We start from the raw sequence: 19,012 nt of genomic DNA, 5'->3' as shown, positions 1-19,012 counted from the left end.
TTAAATAGAGGTCGGTGTCTAGCAGGACCGATAATCAGCATTTCCGTTTTTTTGGCATTAAGTTGCAAAAAGTTAGCGGACATCCATTGTTTAATTTCATTAAGACACGCTTCCAACTGACTACAGTCCGGCGTGTTGGTCAGCTTTAGGGGCATGTAAAGTTGGGTGTCATCAGCATAACAGTGAAAGCTAATACCGTATTTGCGTATGACGTCACCTAGCGGCAGCATGTAGATGCTGAAGAGTACAGGGCCAAGGACCGAACCCTGGGGAACTCCACACGTTACCTTAACATAGTCCGAGGTCACACTGTTATAGGAGACGCACTGCATCCTATCAGTAAGATAAGAGTTAAACCATGACAGGGCTGAGTCTGACATACCAATTCGTATTTTGATACGCTCTAATAAAATATTATGATCGACGGTATCGAAAGCAGCGCTAAGATCGAGGAGCAGCAACATAGATGACGCATCAGAGTCCATCGTTAGCAATAGATCATTAGTCAATTTTGCGAGGGCTGTCTCAGTCGAGTGATTTGCCCTGAAACCGGATTGAAAGGTTTCACATAGATTGTTAAACGCTAAGTGCTCATTTAGCTGCTCTGCAACAATTTTTTCGAGGATTTTCGAAATAAAGGGAAGGTGAGACACCGGTCGGTAGTTTACCATGAGGTCAGGATCGAGGTTAGGTCTTTTAAGGAGAGGATGAATAACCGCTTTTTTGAATGCAACGGGAACAGTGCCCGGGGAAAGTGATAAGTTTATAATATTTAGCACTGATGGACCTAATAATACAAAAAGCTCCTTGATAAGTTTCCCAGGAAGTGGGTCAAGTAAACATGTTGTTTGTTTTATTCCATTTACACGTTGTAACAATCCTTCTAATGTTATTTCATCAAAACGAGAGAAACTATTTTGGATATTTGCAGTATCCGCCGTATATACAATCGTATCTGTGTTACTATAACCCCGTTGTAGCTGGGACGCATTGTCTTTAATCTCCTTTCTAATAAGTTCAATATTTTATTAAAGAACTTCATAAAGTAATCTGCCGAATGGGTGGAGCTACTGGAAGGAGTCCCTTGTTGGGTTAGCGATGCTACTGTACTAAACAAAAATTTTGGATCGTTTTTATTAATGCGGATGAGATTTGAGTAATAATTAGTTTTAGCTAAGGTAAGCATGCGTTTATAAGTTATTAAACTATCACTCCATGCTTGATGGTGCACCTCAAGTTTAGTCGTGCGCCATTTGCGTTCCAGCTTTCTACATAATAATTTCTGAGCTCTAGTTTCTTCAGTAAACCATGGCGTACGCCTTTTTGGAGCCTTTTTTAACTTCAGCCGTGCTATACTATCAATGGTTTCGCGCAGGGCGTTGTTAAAGTTGTTAGTGAGGTTATCAATAGAGCCCACATACTTTGGGAACGGTGCCATTACCGAGGGCAGTAGGTCCGCAAGAGTCGTCGTTGTGGCAGCATTAATGTTGCGGCTGCTATAGCAGTTATTATTATTATTAGCTTGCCGAACATGAGTCTGAACTTCGAATTTTATAAGGTAATGATCGGACATTACTTTAGTATACGGGAGTATCATAACTTTGGAGACGGTGATACCTCTGACAAGCACTAGGTCTATCGTATTACCGCTGCGATGCGTCGGTTCATTTATTATTTGTGTAAGACCACAGCTATCAATTATAGTCTGGAGCGCCACGCACGGTCGGTCCAATGGGGTATTCATATGGATATTAAAGTCCCCCATTATAATTATATTATCGGCGTGCGTCACTAGATCAGCAACAAACTCTGAGAATTCACTATTAAAGTCCGAATAGGGCCCTGGGGGGCGGTAGATAACGGCCAGGCACAGAGGCAGAGGTGTGGCAGACTTCATAGAAAGCACCTCAAACGATTTATATTTATCATTTAAGTTAGGACTAAAGTTAAAGTTTTCGTTGTATATTAGTGCGACACCCCCTCCCCTTTTGAGGTGACGGGCAATATGCGCATTCGTATAGTTAGGAGGGGATGCCTCATTTATCGCAAAAAAGTCGTCTGGTTTAAGCCAGGTTTCGCTAAGACCGATGACGTTAAGGTTGTTGTCTCTAATGACCTCATTGACTAATAACGTTTTGGGAGACAAAGATCTGATGTTTAGAAAGCCCATATTATAGGTAGTGGGCTGTTTTAAGGAGTTGTTGATAAAATTATCCGTAGTAGCAATATTAATAATGTTGCGTTTATTATGCGCAGTGTACTTAAAATAATTACGACCATATCTAGGAATTGATATGACGCTTGTTTTACGTCTCTGTGACAAGGAGAGACAAGAGTGAGAAAAGCCTGTAGTGTAATGCCCGCAGCTATGTGAGAAGGTATACTCCAATATCACCATATACCATATTTCCTTGAATTGCCTCCGGGTATATAGTATGCGCCTGCCTAGAAATACTGCCGGGTCAAACTTGTTTCGCAAAATAATTAGCGCATGCTTAGCATTACCGCCGGCTGAGGATTAACGCCGGGTCAAACTCGTTTTGCAAACTATTATTTTTATTAGCGCATGTCTAGAATTTTCCGCCGGGTCAACTCGTTTCGCAAAACAATTAGCATATGCCTAGAATTTCCGCCGGGTCAAACTTGTCACGTCACGAGTGACACTTTACCTGTCATCATTTTCAAAATGGAGGAGGCTGATTTCAATCATTTGAAATCGCATAAAGGGAAGAAGATTAAGAACTATTCAGTAGGATTTAAGGTCCAAGCTATTGAATATGCTAAAAAGAACAGTAAGCAGCTATGATTTATTAATATACCGTAGCTGCGTGTGTCAAATATGAGTCATTAAATGACTCCCGCCTCCTGGTGATAGAGGGCGCTAGTGATCCTTCTTGCGACTACTCGGCTGCAGAAGAAGTGACAACAAGCAGCAAGAGTAAGCAGCGAATGTTTATTTTTTCCTTTCGTTTGCACTTTTAACATTGAGGATTACATATTTAAAATAAAACAGTTTTCTAAACTGGACTTTCAATCGAAGCAGGAGATAATAAAGGAAGATCTCCATCGAGACAGAGAGACTTTTAAAACTTAAGAAAGATAAGGAAGACTTCTATAAACAAGTTATTGATGCGCATGGACTTCAATTATAAGTAAAGGTAAGACAATAATAACGTTTTTTTATCAAATGTGCTTTTCATGATGGTGTCCTTACATCACACTCAAATTTTTAAGAGCAGGCCTAAATTTACCGCATTTGGTAAGCGCCGGAGTGAGAAGAGGTTTTAAATTAATTAGCGCCCCGGTGGCAATTCAAAGAAATACGGTAGTTGTAGTTATATTGTAACAGAGCCCTACGAACACCATAAGAAAAGAAAAATGTTGCGTAATTGGTGACTCAAGCATAGCTTTTGTCTCGTGCTCCTCAAGGTCAGCCATCACTAAAGTCCATCATGAAGAAAAAAGACGGCCGCCCGGACTCCAGCAGCACCAAGAAGAACCTGCAGTTTGTGGGCGTGAACGGAGGGTGAGTACCAGTGTAAATGCACTCCTTCCTCTGTGAGCTTTACTTGGGTGTCGCCCTCTTGTGGATCAGGTATGAGACTACGTCCAGCGACGACTCCAGCTCGGAGGACAGCAGCTCCTCCTCCGAGGACGAGGAGGAGGAGGAGGATGGGAAAGAAACGGGGGGATTCCGCAAGTTAGAGGAGGTGGAAGAGGAGGAGGAGGAGGAGAAGAGTGTGAGGGATGAGTTCCAGCCGGAGGGAGCGGAGGACGTGAACGTGACCGAGGAAGGACGTTTGGAGACGAGAGAAAGGTAAGGACATGTCTGATGTGCTTCAGCTGGAGATGATGTTGTTGACGGACCAAGTGACCAAGTGACCATGTGACCATGTGACGCTCCTTCTGAAGGCAGGAGCTCAGCGAGAAGATGTTGGCTGCGTGCAAGGTCCTCCAAAGTCACCTCAGCGACCCCATGGAGGTTGGCAGTAAAGAGATGGTGAGAATGTTTTTCTTCACATCCATTTTTTATTTAGGGACCGATGTCCTTTTGGGACAAAGAAAGGACCCTATTGAAATTCTAAGGTTTTATTATTATTATTATTATTATTATTATTATTATTATTTATTATTATACCGCCGCCTCTTTGAGCTGTGATTTGACCCCCTTAACATGTTTTAAAACTCACCAAATTTGACACACACATCAGGACTGGCGAAAATTGCGATATAATCAAAAAACTAAACCCCAAAACTCAAAATTGCGCTCTAGCGCCCCCTAGGAAGAAAACACAGACAAGAATGTATGTAACTTCCAGTAGGAATGTAGTAGAAACATGAAAAAAAAACCACTACATAGGTCTCAGTTAGACCTATATTTCATCCATGGACACCCCCTGGCTAAAATCAACAGGAAGTTTGCTATTCCCATTAAATACAAAAGTTGGCTAAAAAATGTAGCATTTTTTCAAACTTTATCTCCTCTGAGACCGTTTGTCGTTTCGGCTTCAAATAAGCACAGAAAAGAGATTGAACCCTTCTGATTAAAAGTTAAAGAGTTTTAATTAATACCCCGGTTTGGATTTTATGAGCCCGCAAAGAACCATTGCGCTGCTGCTGTTGTCACAAAATGGCGGCTTTCTGCTCAGACAAAACTGTAAGACTGTCATACACACATGAAACAAAAACCTCAATATAGGTCTCACTGAGACCTATATTTCATACACTGACCGCCTCCAACTAAAATCAACAGGAAGTTTGCAATTCCCACTTCAATACAACAACTGCATTACATTCACCATGCATTAGAGTCTTAAAATGGCGGCACCAAGGCGTCCTTATAAAATGCCCAAGCCACTTTACAACTGTTATTACTATGAGACTGTATAACACATGTGTATACAACTTTTTCTCTGTGTAATAATCCATCCATCCATCTGTCACCGCTTATCTGGGCTTGGGTTGCGGGGGCAGCATCCAAAGCGGTCACGTCCATCGCTGCTTGCAGCTTTAATTTGTATTTAGTCTTCATTGCAAGGCTCTGTCATACTTGGAGTATTTGACTTCACCCGATGGCTAATACATCAAAGCATACCTTGAAACAAGCTATTTATGCTAGTCAAAGATCCTCTATATCAGTGGTTCCCAGCCTTTTTAGCACCATTTTAATGGAGGCATTATTTTCAGGGAGTGGCAAAAATACAAATCACTGTAACGCAGAATTAGTGGGAGCCCTGGACTTGTTTCTTTGCACTGAGATGCTGGTGGAAATCAGCCTTTGGCTCCAATCTGTCACACTTATATTTGATATGTTGACTAATGTGCAATGTAGCATGTCACACAGTTGGAACAAATTGCAACTTCCTAGGAGGAGTGTTATTGTACATCGTTGGTGTGTCTGGTGCCTAGGTGTCAAACTCAAGGCCCGCAGGACAGATATGGCCTTCCAGGTCCTTTCATGTGGCCCGCAAAAGCTTGGAAATAATGTGTGTCAATAAAAAACCTTATGTTCTTTCTCTACATTCTTATTCTTTACTAAAGGTATTAGGGTTTTTTTTTTCTAGTTTGACGGGAAAAAAATAGTGTCCAATATTGCAACAAATATTATATTATCCAACTTTTATGGTGAAAATTCAAATAAATACTTAAATATCTGCTTAACTTATGCTTTCAAAGCAAGATTTTCATCAAATTGTACATGAAAAAAATGGAACTAAGTTTATTTAAACAGTATTTTGACTATGCTGCTGTTTTTCAAGATCTACTGCACAAATCATTGCCAAATATCCTTTTTGACAGGAGTACTCTGTTTTTCATACTCTATTGCAAAAATATTTGTCAAAGATCCATATTTTGACAGGAGTACTGTTTTTAATAATCTACTGCAAAAATCTCTGTCAAAGATCCTTTTTTTGACAAGAGTATTCTGTTTTTCATAATCTACTGGCAAAATCTTTGTCAAATATCCTTTTTTTGACAGGAGTACTCTGTTTTTCATAAACTATTGCAAAAATCTTTGTCAAAGATCCTTTTTTGACAGGAGTACTCTGTTTTTAAAGATCTACTGCAAAAATGCTTGTCAAAGATCCATATTTTGACAGGAGCACTCTGTTTTTAAAGATCTACTGCCAAACTGCTTGTCAAAGATCCACATTTTGACATGAGTACTCTGTTTTTGAAAATTTACTGCAAAAATCCCTGTCGAAGATCCTTTTTTTGACAGGAGTACTCTGTTTTTCATAATCTATTGCAAAAATATTTGTCAAAGATCCTTTTTTGACATGAGTACTCTGTTTATAAAGATCTACTGCAAAAATGCTTGTCAAAGATCCATATTTTGATAAGAGTACTCTGGTTTTAAAGATCTACTGCAAAAATCCTCGTCAAAGATCCTTTTTTTGACATGAGTACTCTGGTTTTAAATCTCTACTGCAAAAATCCTTGTCAAAGACCCTTTTTTTGACAGGGGTACTGCTTTTCATAATCTACTGCCAAAATGCTTGTCAAAGATCCATATTTTGACTGGAGTTCACTGTTTCTACAGATTTACTGCAAAAATAATTGTCCTAGATCATTTAAGACAAGAGTACTGGGTTTTTAAAGATTTACTGCCAAAATGCTTGTCATAGATCCATATTTTGACAGGAGTACTCCTGTTTTAAATATCTACTGACAAAATTATTGTCAAAGATCCATATTTTGATAAAAGTACTCTGTTTTTAATCAACTGCAAAAATCCTTGTCAACGATCCTTTTTTTGACATGAGTACTCTGTTTTTCATAATCTAATTCCAAAATGCTTGTCAAAGATCCATATTTTGACATGAGTGCTCTGTTTTCAAAAATTTACCGCAAAAATCCTTGTCAAAGATCCTTTTTTTGACATGGGTACTCTGCTTTTGAAGATCTACTGCGAAAATGCATGTCAAAGATCCATATTTTGATAGGAGTACTCTGTTTTTAATCTAATGCCAAAATCCTTGTCAAAGATCCTTTTTTTGACAGGAGTACTCTGTTTTTAAAGATCTACTGCCATAATCCTTGTCAAAGATCCTTTTTTTGACATGAGTACTCTGCTTTTGAAGATCTACTGCAAAAATGCTTGTCAATGATTTATATTTTGACAGGAGTACTCTTGTTTTTAAAAATCTCCTGAAAAATCCTTGTCAAAGATCCTTTTTTTGACAGGAACTCTGTTTTTAAAGATCTACTGCCAAAATCCTTGTCAAAGATCCTTTTTTTGACATGAGTACTCTGTTTTTCATAATCTAATTCCAAAATCCTTGTCAAAGATCCTTTTTTTGACAGGAGTACTCTGTTTTTAAAGACCTACTGCCAAAATGCTTGTCAAAGATCCATATTTTGACATGAGTGCTCTGTTTTCAAAAATTTACTGCAAAAATCCTTGTCAAAGATCCTTTTTTTGACATGGGTACTCTGCTTTTGAAGATCTACTGCGAAAATGCATGTCAAAGATCTATATTTTGACAGGAGTACTCTGTTTTTAATAATCTAATGCCAAAATCCTTGTCAAAGATCCTTTTTTTGACAGGAGTACTCTGTTTTTAAAGATCTACTGCCAAAATGCTTGTCAAAGATCCATATTTTGACATGAGTACTCTGTTTTTCATAATCTAGTTCCAAAATCCTTGTCAAAGATCCTTTTTTTGACAGGAGTACTGTGTTTTTAAAGATCTACTGCCAAAATCCTTGTCAAATGTGAATGTGTGTGTGAATGGGTAAATGTGGAAGTAGTGTCAAAGCGCTTTGAGTACCTTGAAGGTAGAAAAGCGCTATACAAGTACAACCCATTTATTTATTATTTATTATTAAATATCCTTTTTTTACATGAGTACTCTGCTTTTGAAGATCTGCTGCAAAAATGCTTGTCAATGATTTATATTTTGACAGGAGTACTCTCTTTTTAAAAATCTCCTGAAAAATCCTTGTCAAAGATCCTTTTTTGATATGAGTACTGTGTTTTTAAAGATCTACTGCCAAAATGCTTGTCAAAGATCCTTTTTTTGACAGGAGTACTGTGTTTTTAAAGATCTACTGCCAAAATGCTTGTCAAAGATCCATATTTTGGCATTAGTACTCTGTTTTCAAAAATTTACTGCAAAAATCCTTGTCAAAAATCCTTTTTTTGACAGGAGTACTCTGTTGTTTATGATCTACTGCAAAGACGCTCGTCAAAGATCCTGTCAATGTATTTGTGACCCGCTTGTACGCCAGTAAAGATCATCTATATGACAGGAGCGCTGTGCTGCATGTGTCCACAGAGGGCGTGCCTGAACACGGTGCAGCACGAGTGGTTCCGCGTTTCCAGCCAGAAGGCGGCGACGGCCAGCGCGGTGGCAGACTACCTGGCGGCCTTCGGCGCCGTGTCGCCGGCCGTGCTGCGCCACGTGGTCAACATGGCGGATGGCAACGGCAACACGGCGCTGCACTACAGCGTGTCTCACTCCAACTTCAGGGTGGTGAAGAAGCTGCTGGACGCAGGTGGGTCGCCAAGAGGTCACATGACACTCAGCCCAACTGGGCTTCAAAGGCTTTTGGCTCTTTTGTGTGTGCGGCCCCATTGGAGCCTCCCTGCAAAGATCCTTTTCAAGACAGAGGCAGGGCCACAATGGCATCCTTGGCGGACAAGTGATTGACGGAAGGAAGCGTGTGGACTTTCAAAGACAGCGTTTCATGACTGTGTGTGTGTGTGTGTGTGTGTGTGTGTGTGTGTGTGTGTGTGTGTGTGTGTGTGTGTGTGTGTGTGTGTGTGTGTGTGTGTGTGTGTGTGTGTGTGTGTGTGTGTGTGTGTGTGTGTGTGTGTGTGTGTGTGTGTGTGTGTGTGTGTGTGTGTGTGTTGTAGACATGTGTAACGTCAACCAGCAGAACAAGGCGGGCTACACACCCATCATGCTCGCAGCGCTGGCTGCCGTGGAAACACCCAAAGACATGCAGATCGTGGAGGAGCTCTTCGGCAAAGGCGACGTCAACGCCCGAGCCAGTCAGGTGGGTGTGGAAACTGTTCCCCCCCCCCACCCGGGGTCGGAGGTCAGAGGTCAGCGGGGGGGCACAAGGGTGGCCACTGTGTTGCGGTTGCTGGTTTATTAGCCGGAACTTTGCTGTGTTGTGGCACCACTTGCTGGTGGAAAACGGAAATAATTTGATTTTAATGCGGACTACTTTTCAACTCCAATGACAAAAAATTAACCAAAACTGCTGTAAAAAAAAAATCAACCAAAACTGCTGTAAAAAAAATCAAATAAGAGTAAGTCTTTTAAAACCGTTATCATGAATTGTACATATTTATTAATTTCATTTTTGGCGGATTTAGCCCTCTTGAATGACATAATTCCTGTTGATTTTTTTAATGAATGTTTCGGATTATTAAGCACTGACATTGGTCAAAGACTGGGTGGAACATTGTTTGGATTATGCATATTATTTTGGTTTAAACAAAACCTACACTCAAATGTCCACTTCCGAAAAACAGCTATAAAAATATTTCAATATTTTCCCCTACTAAAAACAAATGTATTTTTCAAAATAATTTCTGCATGATATGCACGTGTCAAATATTTGCATTCTGTAATTTGTAATCCATGGAAGTGTAGTTAAACGTAATCCCATTTTTTTTTATTTTTTTTTTTTAAACAAGTAAAAACACCCCTCATTTTATTTCAGGAAGATTACAAAGTAGTATTAGTGATTTTAAAATATAATATATCATCTTGTAAATTTGACAACACATCTGAATGGCGTAAATGTCCCTTTTTAGGATCTACTGAAGTTTATAACGTTAACATTTGGGAGAAAATGGCACCATCTGGTGGACAAATGTAAAACTGCATCATTGAAAGTCAGACATCTAAATTGAAATGTAAACACATTAAATTGCTTTTTAAATAAATGTGGGACTAAAAATATCATTTTGAATATTTTACTCCAATTTCAGTAAGATTACAAAGTAATATTAGTGGTTTTAAAATATAATCTTTTAAATTTGACAACACATCTGAATGGCATAAAATGTCCCTACTAGGATGTAGTGAGTTTATAACGTTAACACAGTAATTCTTAACCTGGGTTCGATCAAGCCTCAGGGGTTCGGCGGAGCCTCCGCCGTGGAGGTGAAGACACACCCGACTCATCGTGTAAATAAAAACTTCTTCCTATTGGCGTATCATGGATACCCCCTAACAATGTCATTTCCCTGAGATTATTTTCTAAAATATCTTGTTTTATTGTTATAATCAAATGGCAGTAGTCATTTCCCTGAGATTATTTTCTAATATAAGTATTTTGACCCACTTACTATGACAATAATAAAAAAATATTGTTTTTCATAATTTGTACCCCTTTCAGATATGGCATTTCGTTTCCACTAAAACATTCACATGTTGCACAATGAGATGTAAACATGGGATCATGCGTACACTCCTGTAACTCTCTGTTTGTGAAATATATCTTTATTAGTATTAATTTAATATAATAACATCATTTCATGATTAATATTTAGGAATTATGATTAAAAATGTATAACAAAACATTTTATTTTTCACTAAAAAAGGGTTTAATGAATGCACAAATGAAACTGGTGGGGTTCGGTACCTCCAACAAGGTTAAGAACCACTACGTTAACAGTTGGGAGAAATTGGCACCCTCTGGTGGACAAATGTAAAACTGCATCATTGAAAGCCAGTCATTCAGTTTGTAATGTAAACACAAAATATTGTATTTGAGATAAATGTGGGATTAAAAAAGTAATTTTAAATATCATTTTGGGCCAATTTCAGGAAGATTAAAAAGTAGTATTTTAAAATATAATATACATTGTAAATTTGACAACATATCTGAATGGCATAAAATGTAATTTACCATGAATTGATTAACGTGGACCCTGACTTAAACAAGTTGAAAAACTTATTCGGGTGTTACCATTTAGTGGTCAATTGTACGGAATATGTACTGAACTGCGCAATCTACTAATAAAAGTTTCAATCAATCAGTCCCTTTTAGGATGTCCATCCATCCATTTCCTACCGCCTATTCCCAGAGGTGGGTAGAGTAGCCAAAAATTGTACTCAAGTAAGAGTACAGTTACTTTAGAGATTTATTACTCAAGTAAAAGTAAGGAATAGTCATCCAAATATTTACTTGAGTAAAAGTAAAAAGTATGTTGTGAAAAAACTACTCAAGTACTGAGTAACTGATGAGTAACCTGTTTAATGATTACGGCAACAAATAATGCACAAAAACATAAAAATAGCAATGAGCAAATTCAGAGCCAGGAATATCTCTTAAGCAACTAAAACAATAATATATATTAAATAATAATACATTAAAATAAAAAAAATTAAGGCAAATTGAGCCACAATAACTTAACAGCACCATAGGCTCAGTAGGCATTCATCGATTGATTGAAACTTTTATTAGTAGATTGCACAGTACAGTCCATATTCCGTACAATTGACCACTAAATGGTAACACCCCAATAAGTTTTTCAACATCAATCAATTACTTAATAAATGACCAAGTCGAGGTGATCTACCTCATATATACATATACATACACACACACATATATATACAGTATATAATTTACAGTTATTTATTTTGCCGTTTTTGTTGACATGTCAAAGGTGTTTTAATGAATAAACATGCATGTTTAACACATAGATTCCTATCTTTCATGAAGACAAGAATATAAGTTGGTGTATTACCTGATACTGATGACTTGTATTGATTGGAATCAGACATTACAGTGCTGATAATGTCCACTTTTTCAAATGGAGAAGAAAAAAGTTCCTCTTTTCTGTCTAATACCACATGAAAGTCGTTGGTTTTTGGCATCTTATTTGTCCAGCTTCCATATTCGTTTTTATACACTTTACAAGAAATACATTGGCGGAAAACTCTGTATCTTGATAGCTTGTTTGCTCTGGCTTTTGGAGACTTATTTTGTTAGCGCAGGCGCGATGGAGCGGCGCTTTTATTGTGAAGACAGGAACTGTGGGATCAGTCTTTAGGCTTTTGACGGGAAGTACGGTTGAAATAAAAAGTGTCTTTTTTCCTTTACACTATTGATTGATTGATTGAAACTCGTATTAGTAGATTGCACAGTACAGTACATATTCTGTACAATTGACCACTAAATGGTAACACCCCAATTAGTTTTCAGCTTTTTTAGGGCGAAATCGACTTGTGACGGTCACGTGACCGCCTGGTTTTGTTTGGTCCAACGTCACCAGTGACTGCATTTGATTGGTGAAACGCAAGCATGCGTCTAGTTCCTACTTTGAATGCGTATCTGACAAAATCAAAACAAACAAAGCGTGCATTAACAAATCGATTAAAAAAGTAGCGAGTAACGAGCTGATTGTTGATAAATGGAGCGGCGTAAAAGTAGCGTTTCTTCTCTATAAATTTACTCAAGTAAAAGTAAAAGTATGTTGCATAAAAACTACTCTGAGAAGTACAATTTATCCCAAAAGTTACTCAAGTAGATGTAACGGAGTAAATGTAGCGTGTTACTACCCACCTCTGCTTATTCCCTTTCGGGGTCTCGGGGGGCGCTGGCGCCTATCTCAGCTATAACGTTGACATTTTGGAGAAAATGGCACCATTTGGTGGACAAATGTAAAACTGCATCATTGAAAGCCAGTCATTTAAATTGAAATGTACACATAAGATTGTATTTAAAATAAATGTGGAATTAAGATATAATTTTAAGCTAATTTCGGAACATGACAAAGTATAATTAGTCATTTAAAAAAAAAACATGTAAATTTGATAAAGTCTGAATGGCAAAAAAAATGTTCCATTTCAGGATGTTTTCAAGTTCCTAAGGAATGTGTTCTCTCCTGCAGGCGGGTCAGACGGGTCTGATGCTGGCAGTCAGCCACGGCAGGATGGATATGGTTCGCGCCTTGCTGGCTCACGGCGCCGACGTCAACGTGCAGGACGATGAGGGCTCCACGGCGCTCATGTGTGCCAGCGAGCATGGGCACGTGGAGATCGTCAAGCTGCTGCTGGCACAACCCGACTGCGACGCCACGCTCAGCGACAGCGTGAGTCAACAACGCCGCGTCATCACCTTGAAATATTCTACACACACACACACTTGTCTGACACACACTCCACTGCTGTTTGAACACTACTTCTTTTTTCAGAAATTGTGAAGGGAAAAAATACTTCTTTAAAGGTGGTCAATCATACTTTGTTTGGAGTCGAAAAATAGTTACATTACAATAGCCATTATAAATACATGGTTAAATGTATACTAGATTTGGCCCAAAAAAGTAAAAAATTGATGTATTTAATTATATTATTTCAGCTCATTTACAGCAAGAAATGTAATTATAATTCAGTGTCGAGGTGAGCGGAAAATAGCATTTGATAAAAAATAGGTGTGGTAAAACTGAAGTAGTTGATGTAGAATACTTTTCAGTGAAATTTCAGAAAAATTTAAAGGAATCGAGCAAAAAAATACCAATTTGACACATTTAAGTAAATATTCATGTTTTTTAAGAATTAAAAATATATATTTATGAGAACAAACTGTACAGAAAGTATTTTATTAAGTATAAATATAAAGCAAGAAACAAATGTTCATTAAATTCTTAATGATGAATGTGTTTACATTTTACAGCTATTTCTTATTTACATAAAACTTATTTTACGTTTGTATACATTTATTTTTAATTCTATTTTTTTTTTGTAATTTGTTTTATTTACGATAAAGTTATAAAATTGGGTGTAATACTAAACATGTATAATAAACTTTATTGCTAATCTTCAATTTATCCTCATTTTCAGCATTTTTTAAAACAATTATGCCAGCAATGGACTGTACTCACTATTATGTTAGATCCACTATGGACTGAACTCTCACTATTATGTTAGATCCACTATGGACTGGACTCTCACTATAATGTTAGATCCACTATGGACTGGACTCTCACACTTATGTTAGATCCAGTATGGACTGAACTCTCACTATTATGTTGAATCCACTCTGGACTGGACTCTCACACTATTATGTTAGATCCACTATGGACTGGACTCTCACACTATTATGTTAGATCCACTATGGACTGGACTCTCACTATTATGTTGGAGCCACTATGGACTGAACTCTTACACTATTATGTTAGATCCACTATGAACTGAACTCTCACTATTATGTTAGATCCACTATGGACTGGACTCTCACTATAATGTTAGATCCACTATGGACTGAACTCTCACTATTATGTTAGATCCACTATGGACTGAACTTTCACTATTATGTTAGATCCACTATGGACTGAACTCTCACTATTATGTTAGATCCACTATGGACTGAACTCTTACACTATTATGTTAGATCCACTATGGACTGACCTTTCACTATTATGTTAAATCCACTATGGACTGGACTCTCACACTATTATGTTAGATCCACTATGGACTGAACTCTTACACTATTATGTTAGATCCACTATGGACTGAACTCTTACACTATTATGTTAGATCCACTATGGACTGACCTTTCACTATTATGTTAAATCCACTATGGACTGGACTCTCACACTATTATGTTAGATCCACTATGGACTGGACTCTCACACTATTACGTTAGATTCACTATGGACTGAACCCTCACTATTATGTTAAATCCACTATGGACTTGACTCTCACACTATTATGTTAGATCCACTATGGACTGGACTCTCACACTATTATGTTAGATCCACTATGGACTGAACTCTTACACTATTATGTTAGATCTACTATGGACTGAACCCTCACTATTATGTTAAATCCACTATGGACTTGACTCTCACACTATTATGTTAGATCCACTATGGACTGAACTCTCACACTATTATGTTAGATCCACTATGGACTGAACTCTTACACTATTATGTTAGATCTACTATGGACTGAACCCTCACCATTATGTTAAATCCACTATGGACTTGACTCTCACACTATTATGTTAGATCCACTATGGACTGGACTCTCACACTATTATGTTAGATCCACTATGGACTGAACTCTCACAATTATGTTAGATCCACTATGGACTGAACTCTCACTATTATGTTAGATCTACTATGGACTGGACTCTCACACTATTATGTTAGATCCACTATGGGCTGGACTCTCACTGTTATGTTAGATCCACTATGGACTGGACTCTCACACTAATATGTTAGATCCACTGTGGACTGGACTTGCACTATTATGTTGGATCCACTGTGGACTAGATTCTCACAATATAATATACATATGCGGTCCTCTCCAAGGTTTCTCATTGTTATCCTATTGGGTTGAGTTTTTTCTTGCCCTGAGATCTGAACCGAGGATGTCGTTGTGGCTTTTGCAGCCCTTTGAGACACTTGTGGTTTAGGGCTGTATGAATACACATTGATTGATTGAAATGTAGGGCAATTAGACTCTGACATTGGGGGGATTTCTTCTACAAACCGCGTTTCCATATGAGTTTGGAAATTGTGTTAGATGTAAATATAAACGGAATACAATGATTTGAAAACCCTTTTCAACCCATATTAAGTTGAATATGCTACAAAGACAAGATATTTGATGTTCAAACTCATAAACTTTTTTTTTTTTGCAAATAAAAATTCACTTAGAATTTCGTTGCTGCAACATGTGCCAAAGTAGTTGGGAAAGGGCATGTTCACCACTGTGTTACATCACCTTTTCTTTTAACAACACTAAATAAACGTTTGGGAACTGAGGAAACTAATTGTTGAAGCTTTTAAAGTGGAATTCTTTCTCATTCTTGTTTTATGTAGAGCTTAAGTTGTTTAACCGCTGACGTATTTTACGCTTCATACTGTGCCACACCTTTTCGATGAGGGCCAGGAAAGTACCCGCACTCTTTTACAACGAAGCCACGCTGTTGTAACACGTGGCTTGGCATTGTCTTGGTGAAATAAGCAGGGGCGTCCATGATAACGTTGCTTGGTTGACAACATATGTTGCTCCAAAACCTGTATGGACCATTCAGTATTAATGGTGCCTTCACAGATGTGTAAGTTACCCATGCCTTGGGCACTAATACACCCCCATACCATCACAGATGCTGGCTTTTCAACTTTGCGCCTACAACCATCTGAATGGTTGTTTTCCTCTTTGTTCCGGAGGACACCACGTCCACAGTTTCCAAATATAATTTGAAATGTGGACTCGTCAGACCACAGAACTCTTTTCCACTTTGCATCAGTCCATCTTAGATGAGCTCAGGCCCAGAGAAGCCAGCGGCGTTCCTTGGTGTTGTTGATAAATGGGTTTTGCTTTGCGTAGTAGAGTTTTAACTTGCACTTACAGATGTAGTGACCAACTGTACTTACTGGCAGTGGTTTTATGAAGTGTCCCTGAGCCCATTTGGTGATATCCTTTACACACTGATGTCGGTTTTTGATGCAGTTCCGCCTGAGGGATCAAAAGTCCGTAATATCATTGCCTACGTGCAGTGATTTCTCCAGATTCTCTGAACCTTTTGATGATTTTACGGACCGTAGATGGTAAAATCCCTAAATTCCTTGCAATAGCTCGTTGAGAAATGTTCTAAAACTGTTCGACAATTTGCTTACAAAGTGGTGACCCTCGCCCCATCCTTGTTTGTGAATTACTTAGCATTTCATGGAAGCTGCTTTTATACCCAATCATGGCACCCACCTGTTCCCAATTAGCCTGCACACCTGTGGGATGTTCCAAATAAGTGTTTGATGAGCATTCCTCAACTTTATCAGTATTTATTGCCACCTTTCCCAACTTCTTTGTCATGTGTTGCTGGCATCAAATTATAAAGTTAATGATTATTTGCAACAACAACAAAAAAAAGTTTATCAGTTTGAACATAAAACATGTTGTCTTTGTAGTGCATTCAATTGAATGTGGGTTCAAAAGGATTTGCAAATCATTGTATTCCGTTTACATCCAACACAATTTCCCAACTCATATGGAAATGGGGTTTGTACTTTTCTGATATTATATGATTGATTTGTAATCAATGCTTTGATTTATCTGCTCCAGGATGAGAGTAACGCTCTGTCCATCTCTCTGGAGGCAGGACACAAGGACATCGCTGTCCTGCTCTATGCACACGTCAACTTCTCCAAAGCTCAGTCACCAGTGAGTCCTAGCATTTTTATTCTTTCATTTGATCTTTTGACCTTCCTGAGCTTCCATTAATTGTGTGTGTGTAGTGTATGTGAGAGCATTTCAGTAGTGTATGTGAGAGCATTTCAGTAGTGTATGTGAGAGCATTTCAGTTGTGTATGTGAGAGCATTTCAGTTGTGTATGTGAGAGCATTTCAGTAGTCTATGTGAGAGCATTTCAGTAGTGTATGTGAGAGCATTTCAGTTGTGTAAGTGAGAGCATTTCAGTAGTCTATGTGAGAGCATTTCAGTAGTGTACTGTATGTGAGAGCATTTCAGTAGTGTGTAAGAGAGCGTTTCAGTCGTGCGTATAAGAGTGTTTTAGTGGTGTGTGTGAGAGCATTTCAGTAGTGTGTATGAGAGAGTTTCAGGCGTGTGTGTGAGAGAAAAACATTTCAATTGTTTATGTGAGAGTATTTCAGTAGTGTATGTGAGAGCATTTCAGTAGTCTATGTGAGAGCATTTCAGTAGTGTATGTGAGAGCATTTTAGTTGTGTAAGTGAGAGCATTTCAGTAGTCTATGTGAGAGCATTTCAGTAGTCTATGTGAGAGCATTTCAGTAGTGTACTGTATGTGAGAGCATTTCAGTAGTGTGTATGAGTGTTTCAGTAGTGTGTGAGAGCATTTCAGTAGTGTGTAAGAGAGCGTTTCAGTCGTGCGTATAAGAGTGTTTTAGTGGTGTGTGTGAGAGCATTTCAGTAGTGTGTATGAGAGAGTTTCAGGCGTGTGTGTGAGAGAAAAACATTTCAATTGTTTATGTGAGAGCATTTCAGTAGTGTATGTAAGAGGTAATTCTGAATAATGTCCCTAACGGCCCCTCATACGTGCGTGTCGCCCTTTCAGGGAACGCCTCGACTGGGCCGAAAGACGTCGCCCAGCCCCACTGGCAGAGGTGCGTTTGATTAGTGTGCCCACGTTGGCCTTATGAGAGAGGCCTTAATGTGAATGTACCAGCAGGTGACCTCCTGACTCTTTTTCAACTTTTCCCTCCTTTTTTTTGTTGCAATCCAACAAATGATATTTTCTATTTTTCGCCCCGAGTAGTAAAGTTGTGTACATATTTTGATCTCAAGTCCAACATCAGCCAATGAGCTCCACTTTTATACAAATCCTTTGTATCTATTTAAAAGAAACTACAGTATTTTCAATATTTCCTATAATTATTATTACAAATATTGATCCATGAAGTTCTGTATTTATCAAGGTATAGTTTTTGAAGCAGATCTATGTATTTCATTGTACATACCGCTAGCTCAACGCCACTTTCTTTTCGTCTCCTTTCCACTTTGTGTCCTTTTTAAATTGACCTCGACGTCACCATGTAACAATAAACATCCATTAAAAGATATTCTTTGTTTTTCTTTTTAGTAGCTTGTATTAATAACAGGAAAAATGAGGTACGACTTCTAAAGAGCCCACTGAATAATCATTTAATTGAAATAAAAAGTAATCATCAACTGTGCATGACGGCTGAAGGTGAGAATAACAGATTTGATACAATGATATATTCGAATCGATAAAATTGTAGAATAAACACCTTAATAATTAACAAAGTATATTATGAAAATGTATGCAACAATGTGTACTCGCAGCCCTTTGAGACACTTGTGATTAAGAGCTGTATAAATAAACTTTGATACTAAATTGCTGAGATTTTACATTTACAATCATTTATACAGTATATTACAATAAAACATTTTTTTAATCATTTTTCATCATGGATTATAAAACTACTTAATAGCTACAATGTTGTATACACATACAAAAAAAAAGAAATATTACATTTGAACAAAAGGTAATTACAAAATACATAAAAAATATGATTATGCTATTGTGATAGT

General features: G+C 38.0%; 1 protein-coding gene across 7 annotated transcripts in view; it reads left to right on the top strand.

Annotated features, from left to right (window-relative positions):
* kank1a (KN motif and ankyrin repeat domains 1a) overlaps nt 1-18,519 on the top strand; it is a 120,134-nt gene extending 101,615 nt beyond the window's left edge. For all 7 annotated transcript variants that reach the window (XM_061904650.1, XM_061904617.1, XM_061904606.1 and 4 more), the window contains 8 exons: nt 3,430-3,526; nt 3,596-3,817; nt 3,913-4,000; nt 8,283-8,502; nt 8,864-9,006; nt 12,866-13,066; nt 17,046-17,144; nt 18,015-18,519. In XM_061904650.1, the coding sequence (XP_061760634.1) occupies nt 3,430-3,526; nt 3,596-3,817; nt 3,913-4,000; nt 8,283-8,502; nt 8,864-9,006; nt 12,866-13,066; nt 17,046-17,144; nt 18,015-18,077 (1,133 nt within the window). In that variant the 3' untranslated portion in view covers nt 18,078-18,519. The remainder of the gene's footprint in view (nt 1-3,429; nt 3,527-3,595; nt 3,818-3,912; nt 4,001-8,282; nt 8,503-8,863; nt 9,007-12,865; nt 13,067-17,045; nt 17,145-18,014) is intronic.
* Nucleotides 18,520-19,012: the final 493 nt, after the last annotated feature.

Source organism: Nerophis ophidion, linkage group LG01 (assembly GCF_033978795.1).
Source record: "Nerophis ophidion isolate RoL-2023_Sa linkage group LG01, RoL_Noph_v1.0, whole genome shotgun sequence".
In the NCBI taxonomy this organism is placed as follows: Eukaryota; Metazoa; Chordata; class Actinopteri; order Syngnathiformes; family Syngnathidae; genus Nerophis; species Nerophis ophidion.
Note: the sequence above shows the minus strand (reverse complement) of the source record. Positions and strands in the feature narration are given on the sequence as shown.